General features: G+C 36.8%; 1 protein-coding gene across 7 annotated transcripts in view; it reads right to left on the bottom strand.

Annotated features, from left to right (window-relative positions):
• Positions 1 to 21,604, bottom strand: part of WDR33 (WD repeat domain 33) — a 110,999-nt gene that overhangs the window by 46,775 nt on the left and 42,620 nt on the right. For 6 of the 7 annotated variants that reach the window (XM_078070641.1, XM_078070638.1, XM_078070639.1 and 3 more), the window contains exons 2-7: positions 17,660 to 17,886; positions 16,188 to 16,256; positions 15,484 to 15,588; positions 13,239 to 13,334; positions 12,900 to 13,051; positions 11,102 to 11,199 (exon numbers count right to left, since the gene is read on the bottom strand). In XM_078070641.1, coding sequence (XP_077926767.1) covers positions 11,102 to 11,199; positions 12,900 to 13,051; positions 13,239 to 13,334; positions 15,484 to 15,588; positions 16,188 to 16,256; positions 17,660 to 17,863 — 724 coding nt within the window. In that variant the 5' untranslated portion in view covers positions 17,864 to 17,886. Of the gene's footprint in view, positions 1 to 5,688; positions 5,828 to 11,101; positions 11,200 to 12,899; positions 13,052 to 13,238; positions 13,335 to 15,483; positions 15,589 to 16,187; positions 16,257 to 17,659; positions 17,887 to 21,604 lie in introns of those variants that run through there. The other variant, XM_078070644.1, reaches the window with a different exon arrangement.

The following is a 21,604-nucleotide window of genomic DNA, read 5'->3' as shown; positions in this document are numbered from 1 at the left end:
ACATTTTATTTTTACCCGGAAGACCCTTGGTAATAATTTACATTTGTACATGTTAAAACATTAAATCTATAAAATTAAAAATATTCTCAAAAATCAGATAATACACTTTTAAAAAATATAAATGGAACTAGTTTCCATAAATTTCTAGAAAATGATTTCACCATTCCAAAAACATATAAAATATTAATAACACCCAACTTCTACAGTATTTAACATTCAGGCCTACAGAGAGAACATTAAAACTGGGCACTGTACTATATGATCTCAAAAAAGCAGAATTTAAGTTCAGGTATCACTAAACTTACAGCGCTCCTTCATTCCTAATGTCTCCTTTAATATCATCCTATTTGCTCTCAGAATCACTTTATCAGTTGGGCCAGTATCTGCTACATCCTAGGTGAGGATTTAGCTCACACCCTCCAATAAACTCCACCAAAGACTTCTGGGCAGAACAATTTACACCCCAGCTAGTATGCTGTCAGCTGGGAAGTTTGATGAGATGGGGCAGAGGGGGTGGATCAGGAGGCCCAAACAGATGACATTAGACTTCTGTATTTAAGTCTCATCCACTAGGACAGAAAATACATAGAATTACAGTTTCCCCATGTCTCCTAACTTACCACCAATCCCTTACTCATCGAGGATGACAAACAGAAATGATATTCTACCAGAGTTATCACTAGCTCATCCAACTTTACTACTAAATGGATTTAGAAATTAATTACTGTGATAAGATTTGGTCAATAGGAAAAAAACCTTTTCTTCCCCCAGAGAAAAATAAATGCTGTCCCAATGAAACAGTCTAGACACCAATGACCACAGTCTGCAGCAGTATGATCTGTGAAGACTTGATTTACAGTGTATTCAGCATTCCCTTCACCATGGTGCTTGCCCAATTCACAAACCATATTTGAAGCAATGAAAGAACTAGGGAAATGTTGGAAATGCTGCTTAAGGGACAAGGCCATGTCTTGAGAATTTTTATTGTCCACAGTAATCATTAAATATTTGATTCATCTAACAATTCAAATAGAATCTTTAAGTGCTTCCATATGAGATCTTTTTTAAAAAAGCCAATTCTAAGGGGCGCATGGGTGGCTCAAGTCGTTAAGCATCTGCCTTCGGCTCAGGTCATGATCCCAGGGTCCTGGGATCGAGCCCCGCATCGGGCTCCCTGCTCTGCGGGAAGCCTGCTTCGCCCTCTCCCACTCCCCTTGCTTGTGTTCCCTCTCTTGCTGTCTCTCTCTCTGTCAAATAAATTAAAAAAATCTTTAAAAAATAAAAAATAAATAAAATTAAAAATAATTAAAAAAAGCCAATTCTAAGTGTTGAATTTTTTTACACCTGAAAACATAAAAAATCATGACCACTTGTTCAAACAAGTGGTCATATTTATGGACTACCTGAAAATAGAAACCTGTACAACTGCACTAACTAATGATAATGGCTGAAAAACATTTAGAGGAGAAAAGTAAAATACCCTTCTGAAGTAATCACTTTTATCCTTAAATGGGCAGAGAGATGGAAGCAGGCTCTGAAATTAGCTTTGGAAATGAGGTAATAGCTCAAAATTAATTGAATACTGTTTATGGCAGTAAATGCTTCTCATGAATTAACCTATTTAATTCTCACAACTACTCAGAAAGGTCAGTACTATTACTAATCCCCATTATACAGATGAAAACACAGACACAGTAATGTGACTTGCCCCAATATCCCATGGCTGCTAAAGGCTAAATTGTGACTTAACATCCAGGTTCCAGAGCCTGTGATTGTAATAATACACAACACTATCTCTTTATATACTAACTTTTGTTGTATTGCTTTCAGTAGCAGGAAACCTGTAAATGAAGTTAATCTGAAAAAATAATAAAACATTGTTTTCAAAAGAACAGAGAGGCAGGGCACCTGGCTTGCTTAGTTGATAGAGCATGTGACTCTTGATCTTGGGGTCATGAGGTACAGCCCCAAATTGGGAGGAGAGTTTCCTTAAATAAATAAATAAATTTTTTAAATTATAAAAACCTAATGTTTAATTAAAAAAAAACACAGAGGCAGGTCGAGGAAATTAAGACAGCTGTACGTAAGGGAAAGGGAGATGAAAGAAACCACAAAAAGACAAAAAAGAAAATTTGAAAAACAGTAGAGAAAAGGGAAATTAATGAAAATATCTTTGAATGTCTACATTACCTAATAAAAAGCTTGGGTGGGGAAAAGGTACAAAGGAATCTTTAGAGTGCTGTAAACATTCTATATCTTCACTAATAATGACCACTATGCATAAAGCTTTTTTAAAAAGGCACCAGTGCACACTCTGAGAGAAAACTCTTTACAAAATGCTCGTTATAGGGTATTATTGCCTCCACTGAAAATCAGTGATTTGGAGTAAGTCATGCTAAAACAACTTTTTTTTTTGTAAAGAATTACTGGAGGGGTGGTCAAGGAAATTATAGCCAAACCACAGGCAAACTTTTGAACTAGTCTTAAGATCATGGCAGAGGATCGTGGCTTTTTAACTACATGATGGAGAGAACATTTCCAACCTAAGTTTCCATTGGATGTTTGTTACCAGTGAGGCAAGTCTGCAGAGGGCTGCAAGGTTCTTTGCTTGGCCTCTGCCCTATTTAACATTTTTTTATTAATGTAGATGGTCTGCTTTGCAAATTTACAGGTGATCCAAAACCGGGAGTTCTCTAGAGGTTAGGATTCAAGAAGATATTGTGATGTTAAATTTAATGAGTAGAAATTTAATACGTAAAATTTTAAATAGAGATAAATGTAAAGTCCAGTATTTAGGTTTTCAACCTCAATTCTATAGTCTACTAGAATGGTTTATGAGTTTATATAAAAACAAATGTAGGTTTTTGATGATTAGTGTGAATTCGTGTGGTGTCGTGCCCTCTGCCATTTAGTAAGAATGGATATTCTGAATGGTGAATCTTAATTCTTGACGAGAGATGCTCAGAATGGGGAAGGATCCAGAAGTCATGAGAAAGAGTAAAGGGAAATGTAGTATTCAACTTGGGTAAGAGAGACTTAAGAGAAATTCTGTCATTTTCAAATATTTAAAGGATTATGTATGACAGTAGGGTTCGATTTATTGTATACAGATCTAGAATATAGGGTGTGGGGAAGATATTAAGACATCATATTTGGATTTAATTATGGAAATTTTTTCCTACAGAAAGAAAAGAGAAAGAGCTGTTAATGAGCTCTTAAGCTTTCCTTGGCTCAAATTGGGAGGTTTAGCTTGCCAGCTGTCAGAAAGATTACAGAAGGCATTCCCTTTTCAGATGGATGGTTCTGAGCAGGAGAAACTCTACCTGCCCCTATTCAAAGGCACCACAGGCCCCCTGTGGTGGCTGTACATTCCTGATGTTCCCTAGGGACCAATACAATATTTAAAAATATCAGCAAGTTAAAGCATATACAATTCAATGGGCTAATAATCCAAGTAACGTGATATTCTAAAACCATGCTAATAAGGGTAATGTTCTCTCAAAGAGAATGATATTAAAATACCTTCAAAGGGAAAAAAACAGAAAGAGCCTTCAGCAGATTGGCTTTGAGAAACTGATTAGTGCATTTTGGAGAAATTAAGACTAGTTTATGAAACAATCCATAAAAAAGGACAAATGAAAAAAGGGATAAATCACCTAAAAATTACTTTTTTTTTTTTAAGATTTTATTTGACAGAGAGAGACAGCACGCTCACGCACGTAAGCTCGCACAAGCAGGGGGAGTGGCAGACAGAGGGAGAGGGAGAAGCAGACTCCCCGCCAAGCAGGGAGCCCGATGTGGGGCTCGATCCCAGGACCCCGGGATCATGACCTGAGCCAAAGGCAGATGCTTAACCGACCAAGCCACCCCGGTGCCCCCATTTCTTTTTTTAAATAGAAATTCTTATTCTGGTCTCTATAACTAAAGAGCTCAGCACTGTAGGTCCTTCTTACAAATTCCTGAGATAGGACTTAAATCAAACTTTTTTTTTTTTTTTTAAAGATTTTATTTATTTGACAGAGCGCACAAGTAGAGGGAGAAGCAGGCAGATGGGAGAGTGAGAAGCAGGTTCCCCACCAAGTGGGGAGCCTGACATGGGGCTCGATCCCAGGACCCCGAGACCATGACCTGAGCCAAAGGCAGACATCCAACTGACTGAGCCACCCAGACACCCCTTAAATAAAACTTTAAGATGGTTTTCTAGTATATCAGTAAAGTAAAGGGAAAAACTGACTTAAAAAAAAAAAGTTATTTGTTTTGGTACTTAACTGCCCTCATTGACAAGTAACTATTTTTGATGATACCATACTTTAATCATATAAGGATCTACCTACTAAAAATGAAAAAGCCAAAAGCATATTACATATTTATCTAATTTTATCACTCTTTCCAAAGCTCTGAATTTTAACTTTAAAAACTACCAAAGAGGGGTGCCCGGGTGGTTCAGTCAGTTAAGCAACTGCCTTCGGCTCAGGTCGTGATCCCAGGGTCCTGGGATCGAGCCCCACACTGGGCTCCCTACTCAGCCGGGAGCCTGCTTCTCCCCCTTCCCCTGCAGCTCCCCCTGCTTGTGCTCTGTCAAATAAATAAAATATTAAAAAAAAAAAAAAAAGGAAGGGGGGGGGAGAAAGAGAGAAAGAAAGAAAGAAAGAAAAAGAAAGAAAAGAAAGAAAGAAAGAAAGAAAGAAGGAAAAGAGAAGAAAAGAAAAAGACAAGACAAACTACTAAAGACCTAGTTAGCTGGAAGTTCTAAAATATAACCAGGTAACTAATTCATCAGCAAATGGAAATTTCGGCCTCACTCAAAATAAACTGAAGCAGATAATTATAATTAATGCAAAGACGCAGACTCTTTCTGAAAATCAACTGCCTGAATTATTAATCACAGTGATTTCATCACTGTCAAAAAACCAGAATCTTTATATACAAGAGGGTCTGGGAATTGCTCTTGACTCAAAAAACACTATGACAGCAACAGTGTGCAGATGTGACATCCCAAGAAAGCCACAAATCTATTTTCAACAAGTTTTTGCCATATTATGTGCAACATTTAGAAAGAACAAAGCCCAATATAAAAATCTAAAACAATTCCTGCAAAAATGTGAATGTACCATATAAAATGAATACTTCAGAACCCTACTACACTAATTTCTTCAAATAATGTGCTTCAGAGTCTTATTAAGACTTATTAAGTCTTTTTTCTTCTCATAATATACTCAGATGATTCTTTACGTGGGAGAACCTACCATAATCCAGTCTCTTCAGGAAAGCAGAGGGAAAAGAGCCTAAAAATAAACTCTTCCTCAAAATAAGGTAACACAGACAGAAAATCAGCATCCATGTGTAAAATGGGTTTACATAGCTGTTTGGATGATTAAGTAAGAAGCGCCTGAAGAGCTTTTAATATTAATATATGCTATGTTGGTGGAAGAAGTTACTCTAATATAGGCTATTTTAAAGGAAGCTGGGTGTTTCTGTTTTTTTCTTGGGGAGGACAGGATCTTGTGGGATGTTTTGTAAACACTGCATAAGTAAAGTAGGTCTGTTAATCATAAACTATGTGGCTTGCCAATTCTACTTCAATAAGTAAAATTATTTCCAGTAAAAAGCATCAAAGATTTTTGGCACACTCAGACTTCATAAACATGTCTTCACACAGTTAAAAACACACTGCTAAACCAAAAGATCTTTGCAGAGGGGTTGATCTCATTTATTAAAGACCACAGTCAATGCAATAAGGAAGGGATACAGAGAGGCTTAGCAAAAGTACTAATAATATTAAGTTGTGCGTACTCAGCAGTTCATTTCCTCTCCATGAGTGCTGTATCTGAAAACAGATATTACCTCCTGAATAAGTCTCAGTATAACCCTTATGTCCATGTTCTATTTACATAAACTAGTATCTTATAACTCATTTAGTTTGAACCATTCATTGTAGTTTAATTTTTGTGTTGTTAAATATATCCTACATTAAAATCCCATAATCTAGGGGCGCCTGGGTGGCTCAGTCATTAAGCGTCTGCCTTCGGCCCAGGTCATGATTGAGGCCCAGGTCCTGGGATTGAGCCCCGCATCGGGCTCCCTGCTCAGCTGGAAGCCTGCTTCTCCCTCTCCCACTCCCCCTGCTTGTGTTCCCTCTCTCACTGTGTCTTTCTCTGTCAAATAAATAAATAAAATCTTTAAAAAAATAAAATAAAATCCCATAATCTACATGGACAGTGTTGGGTTTTTTTAAGATTTATCTATTTATTTATCAGAAAGAAAGAGAGAGAGCACAAGCAGGCAGAGTGGCAGACAGAGGGAGAAGCAGGCTCCCCAGTGAACAAGGACCCTGATGCAGGACTCGATCCCAGGACCCTGGGATCATGACCTGAGCCAAAATCAAGAGTCACACGCTTAACCAACTGAGCCACCCAGGTGTCCCACCTACATGGACAGTTTTAAAGACAAATGGTAAAATGAACTTGAGTACCTCAATTAGTTCCCTCTACCTACACCCTTCTCCTCTCCCCGAAAAACTCTGTAATTCTGTCATCACAGCTCAGGAAGACATCATTACATCCATGTTGATATTACTTTTAAAACAGAAAAGAGGCAGTTTAACATAGTGGTTGAGTGTGAACTCTGGCCCTAAAAACCTGGGTTCAAATCCTACCCCCACCTCTTACAAGCTACCTGACCTTAAGAAGGTTTACTTAACTTTATCGTACCTTGGTTACCCATTTGTAAAATGTGGAACAAACAGTATTTAGCTCATAGGGTTACCAGGAAGATTAAATGAAGTTATCACAACAGGGCCGCCTGGGTGGCTCAGCCGGTTAAGCATCCGACTCTTGATTTTGGCTCAGGTCATGATCTCAGGGTTGTGAGATCAAGTCCCATGCTGGGCTCCATGCTGGGCTCCATGCTGAGCATGGAGCTTGCTTAAGATTCTCTCTTTCCTTCTCCCTCTGCCCCTCCCTTCACCCTCCCACCTTAGCTTACACTCTCTCTTAAAAAGGGGGGGCGGGGGGAGAAGGCGCCTCGTTAAGCGTCTGCCTTCGGCTCAGGTCATGATCCCTCTCCCACTCCCCCTGCTTGTGTTCCTTCTCTTGTCTTGTCTCTGTCAAATAAATAAATAAAATCTTAAAAAAAAAAAAAATAAAGTTCTTAGAACATGCCCGATATATAGTAAGTGTAATGTATCAGCTATTATTAAAACCAAGAAGGTAAACAAAATGAAAGCATGCTGAAACTTTGTAAACTGGGTTCTTTTGAAGAGTATTATGCTTCTCACTGAAGTTTACTTCAGTTTTCTTATTGATTCTGCGTTTTCAACCTTTCTTGTGTACATTTTAGCTAGTCTTAAGTGATCTGCTTCTAACTCTATACAGATAAAACTACCTTTCTAACACTATCAAGACTCTTCTCATATTCTCCACCATCTTAAGTGTGTGAAAATATCCCACTAAAATTTAAGAAGCACGAGGGGCAGTGTCATACCTTGGGAAAAGATTCTTCTACCAGTGGTAGCATACATATAGCATATGGTCATTAATTAAATGGATTTTAATGGCTCTATTTCAATGGGAGTCAAATGCATAAATATCAGTAAACTAAAGGCTCATTTAGATTCATGTACTTCTGGTGCTTAAATGTTCTTTTAATCCCAGCCCACAAATTAAGTGCTCTAAGTAATAATGGAAAAGGATAATTGTGTATAAATCATGCTGACTTGCATATGTTTTACTAATGAATGGTACACGATACCTCTCAATTTTTCAGTATGTTCAATTTCATACCTATGGACCAATCATGATCTTTTGAATAGCAAATCTCCTAACAACAGATCTGTGCTCATTTGAACCTTAAAAAATACTGATTACTTTCTCTTGTGTAACTTCTTCCTTTTCCAAAAAGCATGAGAACAATCTCAGAAAGGACACTAAAAAGCAACTATAAATTCTGCAGTCAACAGTATGGTAATGATGGCTTCCACCATGCACAGGGATCCTGTATGCTTATAGCTGATGGTCTACATTAAGAAGACATGATAGAGTGCTTGCTTCAGTATACTAACATACTAAAAAAAGAAGACATGATAGCTATCATCAAATATTTAAAGGGCTGCCATGAAGAAAGTATAAACTTAATTTTTTGTGTTCCCGAGGTAGGACAAGTCATACAGAAGCAGATTTCTGATATAATGAAAGAACTTTCTGAAAATTAAGTTACCTAAAATTGCAAAAAATAATCACTTGAGGTAATGAATACTGTAACACTAAAAATGTTTATGAGAAGACTGGGTTTTAGGAATGATATAGAAAAGGTAAGTATTTGATAAAGAGTTGAACTACATGATCATAAACATCCCCTTCATTTAAAATGTTCTTATTAAACCCAAGACGCCCGGGGCGCTTGGGCAGCTCAGTCAGTTAAGGGTCTGCCTTCAGCTCAGGTCGTGATCCCAGGCTGCTGGGATCAAGCCCCGGTCGGGCTCCTTGCTCAGGGGGTAGCCTGCTTCTCCCTGTCCCTCTGCTGCTCCCCCTGCTTGTTCTCCCTCTCTCTCTCTGTCAAATAAATAAATAAAAATCTTTTTAAAAATACCTAAACCCAAGTTTTGGTCTAATGTACAACACTAACATTGTGCAGGACTATGCTTACCTGCCCAATGGTTCAGAGTCTGTGTAGGCTACTTGAACATCATCCCTTTGTAGAGACCAACTGACATTTTAGATATTGGAAGGTCCTATCCCTATTTGTTTGACTTTGTGACCCAATTTTCTATGTATAAAGCTAAATTAAATTCACTTGAAATTTTATGTGAAGAATTTCAGATCAGCCTTGAGACAACTGGAATTCACAAGTGAAGGACAGGAAAATTGTAACTGGTTTCACTGTTTTATAATCATCACTAAAATTCAGAGAATTTAGAAAAATGAGGAATGACAGAAAATGGATAATTGGAATCTAATAACTCATCTACTATACCAGACCTGTTATTAGAACTACTATTTGGGTGGTATAACTAACTTGGTTTAATATATTCATATTGGTCCCATATACTCATTGAGGTAATAAGAAAAATGTTTTTAAAAGGGAGCAAAAATCATGAGTAAGCTAAGCTAGAACATACATCCTAAAAGTACATGGAGATTCATTATACTTTTGTACATGCTTGAAATTTCCATAGCAAAAATTAAAATAAAAAGAGCCCTCACATAAAAAATAAAATTCAATGCTCAAATAATATAGGCAGGATGCTGGTGTATTTTTTAAGCCATAGGAAGAACAAATAATAATTCAGCATCCATTTAATCTTATGCAAATTTGCCTCAACTCAAATCTGAAAGTATTTAACTGCTAGAGTATCTCACACATACACTCTAAGTTTCAGAGGAAAAGTTAAGTACTATTTAGAAACAGTTTCATTACCAAAATTGAGTAACATTTCATTGAACACTGAAGTGAAAAATGTTGCCACATAGCAGGTTTTCTTTTATTGAATCCAAGATGCTAGTAGTTTTATATAAGACTTCATAGTTATTATAGTCCTCCCTAGTCCACTGTAAAAATAATTGTATTGATACTTTAGAATTGCTTTGGTAACAATTATTGTTTCCTCTATATTAGGATTTTAAAAGCCTAGAAAAAAGTTATCTGTCTTACTTCTGTTTAACAGCTAAGACTTCCATTAAGAGTGAGAAAAGCTGCAACATTAGTGTAGCGTTAAGCTAGATTCTAGTCCTGGATCTGAACTTATTTTACCTTGAACATGTCACTTAAGCCTGCTGGGTCATGATGCTCATCCATAAAATAACTCCAGCTAAATGATTCCAAAGACTCCATCTAGTTCTGAAGTTGTACAATATTATAACATTCACAGTGAGTATACTCCTTCAATGATAGGTACTATATCCTATCACCATACAGCACTGTGGATGAACTCACACAAAATGTGCAAAGCCAGAAACATGTAAACAAACATGATTTAAAAGAAAAAAACTGGCTTGAAATATGGGTTAAATATCAAGGGCATTTATTTTCTTATCTAGAAAGCATCAACACTATAGGCTATAAATTAAGCTCTGGAATGTTGTAAAAATTCAACCAAGACTCTTGAACAGAAAGGAAAATCTCTAAATAGTAATTTCTTGACACCCAGTGACTGCGGCACCCATGTGCCTACCCAGCATTTATATGTCAGAGGAAGATGTTACTTTTACAGGATACTGGAATCAAGAGTATGGAGTGGAATGCATTCTTTGTTAAATTAGTACAAGTTCAAATTAAGCACCTGAAAAACACTACCTTCCTAGTTAACAATGAACTAATGAGATTAAATGTTTTTATTAATCAAATGTTTGTTTCAATATTTGTATTACATATATAAACATTTAATTCCCTAACTCTAGCACCCACTGAATTCGCAAAAATGGTAGAGATAAACTGTATTTCAACAGCCCCACTTAATGAAGTCTAAAACTAAGTTAATCCAAGTAAAAATATGGATTTCTTTTGTAGGAGGGAGTAATTCATAGACATTAGTTTATAATTAAGAAATCAATAAAATTAAACAAGAAAAAATTTAGTAACAAGTGGGCCATGTAGTACGCAAATGTGGTATACTGTTTAAAAAAAAAACAAAAACAAAAACACAACACCTGCTCTCAGAAATAGCAATAATGAAAAGTGTAGCTATTGATACCACAGTTAATCATATTTTAAAAGAACTGCCAGGAGAATGCATCTAAATAGAATTATAGTGCCATTATGTTGGAGAAAGCTATGCTGGCTATAAGACAGGAAAAGGAATATAGCCCTAACAGATGAATACAGATAAGCAAGTAATTTGCAGGGGTGGCGGGATGACAGAAGAGGAACACTTGTATGTAATTTACAACTCAACTCAAAGAATTCAAAGATATTACTAGTAGTAAAAATCTACAAAATGACTGTGAACCAGAGAGAGTGTTCAGGTTTCTTTAAAGAGCCTGACTGAGACGGTGTATATGTAAATAAACTGAATGGAGATGTAAGCTGGTATTGTGGTATTGTGATGATTTAACCACAAATGCCTTCCCTATTTAAATATTCCAATCAGTACTGTTAGTACACGTACCTCGGAGAATTCTTTCCTCATGGCAACGAAGAAAGTCCCAGATTCTAACAGTGCCGTCATCAGAGCATGTAGCAAATTTATTATCCGTGGGTGAGAAACTGTTACATGAAGACACACAGCAGGGGAAAGAAGTCAGCATTTAACAGATTATCTGTGCTTCTCAGACAGGGAAAAATAAAAACACTGTGCTGCGTTATAAACAGGAGTGGGAAGTATTCCAACAGTGAAGAAGCCCTTAAAGAGAATGTTGTCAGCTAACAAACGCATCTCATCAAAAGAAGAATTCAACAGAGTAGTTGCTTCTTAGTTTTCAATCAACAATAGTCCGAGAACTTTACAGGTGTATTAGTACTAATGCTTCCCACACTCCCCACAGTAGTATTTCCTGTCTTACCAATAGAAAATGTGGAGCCGATTTAAGTGTAGAAACTAAGTGAATTTTACTTTTGCAATATTCCTTCAACACTCTTTTAAATCACATAGGAATACCGCTCAAAAAATTAGCATCAGTTTCTGCCTCAGACGCTTCATGAAACGATAAGCTAAAAAATTGTGGACAGGCTATTTAAAGACTAGTTGCTAAACACCCCTACATACGATGTTTCTCATTTATTTGAACGGTCTGTGGGAAATTCTCACACCTTCTCCCTGACAAGCTATTCCATGAATGTTGCACCTTTTAGGGAAAACGAACACAGAGACATTCAGACTGTGTTTGAAGCCAAAGATAATCTACTGCAAAGGATTCTGCCATCTTTCCCTCCCTGGCATGAAAAACCATCAAGTTTCTCATCTATGTCTAAGAACTCTCTTGAACTTTTGAGTCCTATAACTAACAAAGAACCAACTGTGAAACTCAATGTATGGGCAGGACACTAAAGCAGTTTTTGCAGAAGCATGTTTATCCAACAATTTTTGTTAAGATTCTGAAAGTAGAAACAAGTGACTGCAGTGGATGATGTTTTCTATAAAGATGTCAACCTCCTCCCACACATGGGCGGTACACCGGTAAAGAATGCTGCTTAGCTTTATTCTGAGGCTGCAGCAATTCTTCAGGCTTGCTTTCGAGATTTTTTTTTTCCGGTTTTACTATACATATCTCATTGATATGTAAAAATATACAACTCACTGAAAATATTTTAAACTCCACTTATTATACATTTGCATAACTGATGTTCTCAACAGTGAATCAGAAGAAAAAGTCCTAAAGTCCTCTTGACAATGGTTTGCTTACAGTTTCAAAGCTTGAAGAACCCATTCATTACTCCATTAATGTTTGCCACATCCAGAGTTACTTGTGAGTTTTTAGTCCTACTATACTTTCCTTTTGAAGTCGTGGCATAACCAAGCCAACCAGGTCTTCACTTAAGCCTTTTTTTCTTGTATTTTGTGTGAACTCTGAAGGTGTTTTCTGTAGGCTTTAGATTTTATTCAGTTGTATAATTAAAGACTGAATTCTTTATTCGGAATGAAAGATTCTTGTCTTACACAGTAGGTAATAAAAAGGAATAACGTATACACATTATTAACCATAAATGAAGAGAGAAAACCAGTGCAAAATGCGGCAGACAATACATCTCTAACATATTGCAAAGGCTGATACCGGGACAACACTACTTCAGAAAAGTGCCAGCGAAATGGTGAGTGTGTGAAAACAAAGAAAAATATTGTGTTTATAGGGTGCAGAAAGTATCCCAGAATCTGACAGAGCCCATGCATCTCTGCACCCAGAATACACTTAGAGAATAATTTAACCATGACAATAGGGACTACAGAAAATGGTATATTGTGTATAAACCTGGCCTCTCTAATCGCCTCCTTATGTGCCTGGAACATCTTGACGTTGTTCATGTTCGACTGCCAATATTTCACATATCCTCCATGGTCTGCTGTCAACATCCACATGTCATTATGTGACCAAGTCATGGCCCTCACTGGGCTATCATGAGCCTGTGAAAACACAGAACATTTGTAAACATTATGTAAAAGAATATATGACAGAAGGCTTTACAGGAGCTTATATTAACTCACAAGAATTATTTGTCCAATTTTAAGTTTAAAATGCCAATAAAGTAACTGTATCTCCAGTTCTTTACAGTACCACAGAAGAATGCTACCATCTGACGATTACTGTTACCTGTAATATTGTTTCAAAATTGAAGGTGAGTCCATTCCACAAGGTGAACTCTCCACTAGAAGCTCCGGTGACCAACCGTCTTCCTTCTGGAGTCCACTAGGGAAGAAAAAAAAGAATCTTAGCTAATTTTTAAAACACTTAGAAAGTATTTACAAAATATCCAATAATCAACATTAAATAGACAATACTGACTTTCACTTAAGCATAGTTCAGATTTATAAGCAAGTACTTTGTCAGAGAAGAACTTGTATTAACACAGTGCAGGAAAAGCTCTAGCACTTTAGCTCATTAACTAAATTAAAAATAGTAAATGCACATGGCACCTGGATGACACAGTCGTTTAAGCATCCAACTCTTGCTTTCAGCTCAGGTCCTGATCTCTCAGGGTCGTGAGATCGAGCCCCATTGTCAGGCTCTGTGCTCAGCATGGAGTCTGCTTAAGATTCTCTCTCTCCCTCTCCCTTTGCCCCTCCCCTCGCCGCCCGCATGTGTTCTCTCTCTCTCTCAAAATAAATGAATATTAAAAAAAAAAAAATAGTAAATGCATTAAAAGTACCTGGTTAAGTTACACACATCTACACCCTTTAAAGAACCTTTAAAAGCAAAATATGCAAAGACCACATTTTCCTAGGATACATGGCAGGCTAACATAAATAAAATGGTCAGTCACCAAAATAACTCAAAGAAGGATTACACCTGCTAGTGGACCAATTAAGGCAGAAAGTTACTGGTGTTTTATGAAAAAAAGTACCAATTTAAGGACATCAAGGATATTAAACTTTTCCTGGCCACTAAATGTATTTAACTAAAAATTATGACACACAGTTGAAAAATACAAGTGTGCTTATAGGAATAGCAGGATGAGATATTTAAAATGAAGACTATTTGGTAAACCTGGCTTTTTATTGCTTACCTGCACATCAGGATTTTGCTTACTTTGATTATGAATAAAATCCTCCTACTTTCCTAGTTTCTGTTATCTACTATGGATCCCAACCAAGTAAATAATACAGGCAACAGAGCTATAGGCACAATACCTTGTCTTTATGTCTTAATACCTCGTAATTTGGACTGTGTACTCCACTATGTGTAAATGTCTCCTGAGACCTTACAGTTTGATCCCCAAATGAGAAATTTACCTAACAAACTGTAACAAATACAATTTTATCCTTCTGTACTGTGATACCAAATGCTCAGATTTTACTCATTTCAAAACAATTTTCTCTATTATGCTAAGAAGATACAAAAATTAGCTGCACACCAACCCCTTTTATCAAATTCCCTGGCAAACAAAATCATACTACATAATGGTTGGTTCTACCAACAAAAAAGCCAATAAAATAAGTGGGTTTTTTTTTTTTTAACTGATGTTTCTACTGCTTTAGACCTCTGAAGCAAATACGAGACCTAAGACTGACTGCAATATTTCCCTCAGACCTTTGGTTCTCCCTGCTCTCTACCATACCTCTCTAGTCTCAGAGGACTTGCTTATTTTGCTCATTTGCCACAATGTTTGCCATTATTATGGCTTCTCTGTCCCTTTTTTTTTTTTTCAATTCTTACTTGCTTAACTCTATTAACTCTATCCTACATTTCTAGACTTGATATACTGCTAACCAACAAGTACATTCTTACTTAGCAAACCACAAAGAAAATGATTATACTATCACAAATGGTAATATTAACTGGATGCCTGGGAGACGAAGATGGGAAGCCCTTTTATTGCAAACCTCTTCAAATTTTCAAATTTTCAACGATGCCAATCTACTACTTATTTAAAAATTATACTTAAATTTCATGCATATGTATTTAGAACCTACTATGTACCTTTTTGAAGCTAACAATTATGGTCAACCACTGGCCTTTAGCTCTTTTCAGGTGTTTTCCTTACTAATGACACCCAACAGTTTTCATTAACTTTGAGATGTTGCTTTCTAAACAGCAGCAAAAGCCACCCTACTATTCAAGAGCAAGTCTGAGACCTGCTACAATATAGATCCATGGCCTGCTCAGAGAATTCTATGGAAATTGCAACATGAAGAACAATCCAAATGCAATACCTTACTAAATGTGAATACAGTGGATAAATGATTGGGTATTCCAAAATAAAATTATTAGCAACGTAACAATTTTTATCCCAGATATAAGTTTAAAATAATTTAATTTTGTCCTGTTAAATATATGTACAGACTAACTCAGGATTAATTTTTCAAAAAAAAAAAAAAGTACCCAACACAATACTTACCCTAACAACAAATACTGGACACTTTACTTTATTTGTTGATGTTCGAACAAATTTTGTTGTTACTGCATTCATAGGATTATTCAACATCCCTATAGGTGGGACCAACTACAAAAAGAAAAAATTGGGTTTTAAGGGCTCCTGATTACACACAAGGCATAAACCAGGGTAATTATTTCAACATTTACAGACAAATTCAGGACTATACAGCACTTTAAAAGACTATTATTATAATCAGTCTGTATTAATTAAATGAAGAAAACTGAGATATAGGACAGTTAAATGCCATTATTAAACAAACAACAAAATCAAGTATGCGATTTCCCCAATTACTTCTCAAGGTCAACACAATAAACACATATTCACAATAAACCAAATTTAAAATTAACTTTCCTATTCCACAGACTCTGAAGCAGTACAATCTTTTGCTGGACATTTCTTTAAGCCCCAAATCAAAAGTTCATATACCGTTAAAGTAAAAGAAAAATTTTAATTGAATAAAAAAAAATATAACCCATGGAGTACAGAGATATGTTATATTATCTCTGTAGGAATGTTTTATTTAAATTATAAAAACATAAAAAAGAAAAGTCCATGTTTGCACTTGAGATCACATGGTTTTACGTTCAAATGATCACATGGTTTTACGTCCAAATGTCCAAGCAAAGAGGTTTTACTAAGCTAGTATAACATATCTTAATACTTACATCATTATAATAACCTGCATCAGGCTGAATTGCCCGCATATCTCTCTGGTCTCTTTGCCATATTCTATTCTGTTTAAAAACAAACAAATTAATTACTTAATATAAGGTCCAATTATACTCAGTTTGAAACAAAATATAAGCCGCTACCAAATGGGGAAAAAACAGATTAAAACTTTTTCATTACGTTCTAAAACAAAGATAACAGTGGGTATCCTAAAGAGACCTTATCCTACTGACATTGTTTAGAATTTCCCTCCTCTCTTTACTCACCTCATCCCCAACCAATCATCCAAGATACTGCTGACCCCAATACATTCTCACTGGCCATGCTTTAATAAAAGGAAAAAGGATAAGGGATAGGAATATGTCTCCAATTCCTTCAAAATCCTCAGCACAAAACAATTCCTGGTATCTTGCCCTTGGTTTTCTTAATTCCTCTCAACCTCTCCTAGACTAGTTTTCCAACTGAATAACCTGAAAAAACATAAATCTGTCTTCATCTCTGAATGAATCTTTTTCTCTTATGTGTCTGCAATATATTAATTATCCAATATGCAAACAGGTCTTTAACAACAGTCTCAGGTAAGAAAAAGCAAACAAATTTTCTTCATAGGAGGCCAGAGCAGATCAAAACCTGATTAAAGTAATAGCGTTAGTAATGAAAAGCAAATCTCAGAGACTAATTTCTAGGTGAAGACAAGTAAATAAAGAACTCAAAAGGGAGAAATATCAAGCAGAGATTTAGGCAGATGCCTACTCTGCCTTTAGTTACCTTGTCAGGGTTGCTTTCACCCTACAGTGCTTGACTGTCAAGAAAGTGGAGCCCTTTTCTCCGACAATAAGAGCTGTCCACCACCAGGGACTTGGAAAATCAGTGTTCCTACAGCCATGCAAAATTGCTGTTCCGAACGTGCGTTCCCACAAAAATATTCTTATGTTGGTAGTCTCTTGACATTTCAAATACACGGGTTTAACAAGTGTTTTAAGGCTGGCTTTGGGATTAAAGTACCATTTTCTGAGATTTGCTGTGAACTTTGTTCTAAAAGTTTAAACTATGGGACGCCTGGGTGGCTCAGTTGGTTAAGCGTCTGCCTTCGGCTCGGGTCATGATCCCAGGGTCCTGGGATCGAGTCCGGTGTCTGGCTCCTTGCTCCACGGGGAGCCTGCTTTTCCCTCTGCCTGCCACTCCCCCTGCTTGTGCTCTCATGCTCACTCACTCTCTCCAACAAATAAATAATCTTTTTAAAAAAAGAAGTTTAAACTATAAATCACAGTTTAAATTTTACAATTTTTGAGAAGATGATTCATGCATGCAGAAAGTAAAAAAGTACTAGTGATTGGCCTCATTTGAAATTCCACTTCATCCCACTAATTCAAGAAACACAGTTATACTTATTACCCTGCATTCTAAAAACTTTCTTCTTTTTAAAAAGCCAAAGTTTGGTCATCAGAAGCACATTAACTAGACTTACCTCCAAATACTTAATTACAGACGGATTATAGTCTATGGTTTTTCGGTTTACTGCTTTTCTCATCCGTTTTCCATCAAAGGTAAGCTGCTGCATTGCTTGCTGCTGTGCAAAATCAGGTCGCTTATAAAATAGTTGTCGAGGTGCTTGGTGTTGGAACCTTGGCATATGGAAAAAACGAGGAGGAGAACCAATTTCTGTAGCCATGGTGATGTATTCGTTCTAGGACACTAGGGTAGGGAAAAAGTATTTTCACTACAAATATCAGCACTGCACCATTACTTGAAAACATTTTAAAATGAACATTTTTCATACTTCTCTTCCATTTTCTAATAGATATCATTTCTAGCTTTTAGTCAACCTAATTACAAAATGAACTATCAGATTTAATGGCAGAAACCAGTTATACATTTGAAAAAGGCCAATTCACAGAATAAGTGCTAATGAGCATTTGTTGTAAAATTCAGCCTGGTGAACAGCATGGGGTCAATGTGCTGTGTACTGTGTCTGTGTGAGGTAGGGGAGGAGAGTAGAATCACTGAGAACTGTTCACATTTTTAAAACGAAGTTTTCATTAGATGTTTGATGGTAAAACAAATCATTTTAAGCTTATCATAAGACCCCATTTCATTTATGCAAGAGTCACTACAAAATTTTTAAATCTGACTTTTTTTGTCCTTTTAACTTTCCTAGGAATAGTGCAGAAAAAGGAATAAACTATCCTATTTCATATGAATGCTAGAAGTATGTGTATCTAGGGGCTCCTGGGTGGTACAATCAGTTAAGCGTCCCACTCTTGATTTCGGCTCAGGTCATGATCTCAGGGTCGTGAGATCCAACCACACATCTGGCTCTGTGCTCAGCGCAGAGTCCGCTTGAGACTGTCACTCTCCCTCTGCCCCTCCTCCCACTCACACTCACATGCTCTCTCTAAACAAAATCTTTAAAAAGAAAAAAAAATTTTTTTAAATAAAAGTATATAGATCTAATTTCAGAATCAAAGTACCACAGAACTGTATTTCTCAATATGTGTATTTATATATTTATACAGGCAACATTAAGCTAACATCTCAACGGAAAAAATATTAAGAGCTTAAAAGTTTTCCAACTTTAAGGCTCTCCAATTAAATTTACATTCCAATAATATAAATATGCATGATATAAAAACACATTTTTAAGCACATTTTAAAAACCAGACTATGAAAAACACCTTTATAAAGGGTGTTAGTTAAGGGGCGCCTGGGTAGCTCAGTCGTCAAGCATCTGCCTTCGGCTCAGGTCATGATCCCAGGGTCCTGGGACTGAGCCCTCCATTGGGCTCCCTGCTCAACGGGAAGCCTGCTTCTCCCTCTCCCACTCCCCCTGCTTGTGTTCCCTCTCTCGCTGTGTCTCTCTGTCAAATAAATAAATAAAATCTTACAAAAAAAAAAAAAAAGGTGTTAGTTAAAAGCAACTTCCACAATTATTTTTGTTTTGATAGCAGGAGAGATTGTACTCTGCATTATTTTTCTATAGTCTTATATTTGCCTTTCCTCATTCAAGACACTAAACAAAGACCTGAACAAAATTTATGATTTCCTTTGGATGAAAATATTCATAGTACTATTACCTTATTCTGTCACTTTAGTCTCTACTGAAACCACTTAATAATGATAATGGAAGGGGGGGATGACAGGAGGAACAAAAAATAACAAAAATAAGTAGTGTGATAAAATATACATTTAATACATATTATTTCCACTACTCTGGAGCAATCCCAGAAGGTTTCTCACAAATGTTAATTTATAATGAGATAAACATTCTGTCTTTCTCTTAGGGCTATGTGTGAATTAAATCAGGATGCACAAATTGCACTAAGCATTTGACTCAATAATATTGGTGAAGGAATCTGTTTATTCAGCTATCCCATGAATCCAAGTAAGTTTCAGCATCCAGATTTCAACTAATGGCTTCAATTCAGATATCTAGGCCAGTAATTCCAAAAGGATGCAGCTTTGGGGCTCCTGGCTGGCTCAGTGGAAGAGCATCCAACTCTTGATCTCAGGGTCATGAGTTAGACCCCCAGGTTGGGTGTACAGATTACTTAAATAAAACTTTAAAAAATAAATAAATAAGGGGCACCTGGGTGGCTCAGTGGGTTAAGCATCTGCCTTCGGCTCAGGTCATGATCCCAGGGTCCTGGGATCGAGCCCTGCATCGGGCTCCCTGCTCAGTGGGAAGCCTGTTTCTCCCTCTCCAACTCCCCCTGCTTGTGTTCCTGCTCTCGCTCTCTCTGTCAAATAAATAAATAAAATCTTTTTAAAATAAATAAATAAATAAATATAAAAATAAAAAGACATAGCTTGAAAAGTATATCCTAAAATTACTATTTTTTCACTTTACAATAAATTTCTAATTTTATGAGAATAAAATCATTCTAATAATCTACTTTCTAGTATGATTGATATCAAATGAGAATTAAGTTTTTTTACTGAAGTATGGTTAATCAACGATGTTACAAAAATAACATTTTAGGGGTTAGTCAGTAGAGTATCTGACTCATGATCTCAGGGTCTTAAGTTCAAGCCCCACGTTGGGCATGGAGTCTAGTTAAAAAACAAACAAACAAACAACAACAACAACAACAACAAAAAAAACCCCACATTTTTACACATCCAGGGGTGCCTGGGTGGCTCAGTAGGTTAAGCATCTGCTTTTGGCTCAGGTCATGATCCCAGGGTCCTGGGATTGAGCCCCACATTGGGATCCCTGCTCAGTGGAGAGCTTGCTTCTCCCTCTCCTCCCAGCTCATGCTCTCTCTCGCTCTCTCTCTCTTCCAAATAAATAAAATCTTTAAAAAAAAAAGTATTCAGCCCCCCAAAAAAGGGAATATAGCACTGATACACGCTACAACACGAATGAATCTTAAATACATTATGTTAAGGGGGCATCTGTGTGGTTCAGTCAGTTGAGTGTCCACTCTTAGATTCGGCTCAGGGTCATGAAATTGAGCCCCATGCAGGGTTCCGTGCTCTGCAGGGAGTTGGCCTGAGATTCTTTCCCTCTCCCTCTGCCCCTTCTTTCCCCCCCAAAATAAATAAAATCTTTAAAAAAAAAACAAAAAACTCCTTAAATACATTATGTTAAATGAAAAAAGCCAGACATAAAAGGTCACATATTGTATAATTCCATTTATATGAAAAATCCAGAACAGATGAACACAGACAAAGACAGAAAACAGATTAGTGGTTGCCAGGGGCTGGGGAAGGGAGGAATAGGAAGTGAATGCTTTATGGGATTTCCTTTAGGGATGAGGAAAATGTTTGGAACTAGACAGAGGTAGCAGCTGCACAACGTTGTGAATGTACTAAGTGATACTGAAATGGGCACTTTAAAATGGTTAAAACAGGGGCGCCTGGGTGGATCAGTCAGTTAAGCATCTGCCTTTGGCTCAGGTCATGATCCCAGGATCCTGGGATCTAGCCCCGCATCGGGCTCCCTGCTCTGCGGAAAGCCTGCTTCTCCCTCTCCCTCTGCTGCTCCCCCTGCTTGTGCTCTCCCTCACTCTCTCTCAAATAAAATCTTTAAAAATAAATAAATAAAAATAAAATGGTTAAAACAGTGAATTTTATGTTATGTGACTTTTTTTTTTTTTAAAGATTATTTATTTATTTATTTGTCAGAGAGAGAGAGAGCACAAGCAGGGGGAGCAGCAGAGGGAGAGGGAGAAGCAGCCTCCTCACTGAGCAAGGAGCCCGATGTGGGACTCGATCCCAGGACCCTGGGATCATGACCTGAGCAGAAGGCAGACGCTGAACGACTGAGCCACCCAGGCGTCCCTGTTATGTGACTTTTATCTCAGTTAAAAAATGGGGGATTTAATCCACTGGAAGAAATTTTATTTTATTATTTTTTTTAAAAGATTTTATTTATTTATTTGAGAGAGAGAGAATGAGAGAGAGCACATGA

The sequence above is a fragment of the Halichoerus grypus genome, chromosome 4, assembly GCF_964656455.1.
Source record: "Halichoerus grypus chromosome 4, mHalGry1.hap1.1, whole genome shotgun sequence".
Lineage (NCBI taxonomy): Eukaryota > Metazoa > Chordata > Mammalia > Carnivora > Phocidae > Halichoerus > Halichoerus grypus.
The sequence above is the reverse complement of the archived record's forward strand: the minus strand, read 5'-3'. Positions and strand labels throughout refer to the sequence as shown.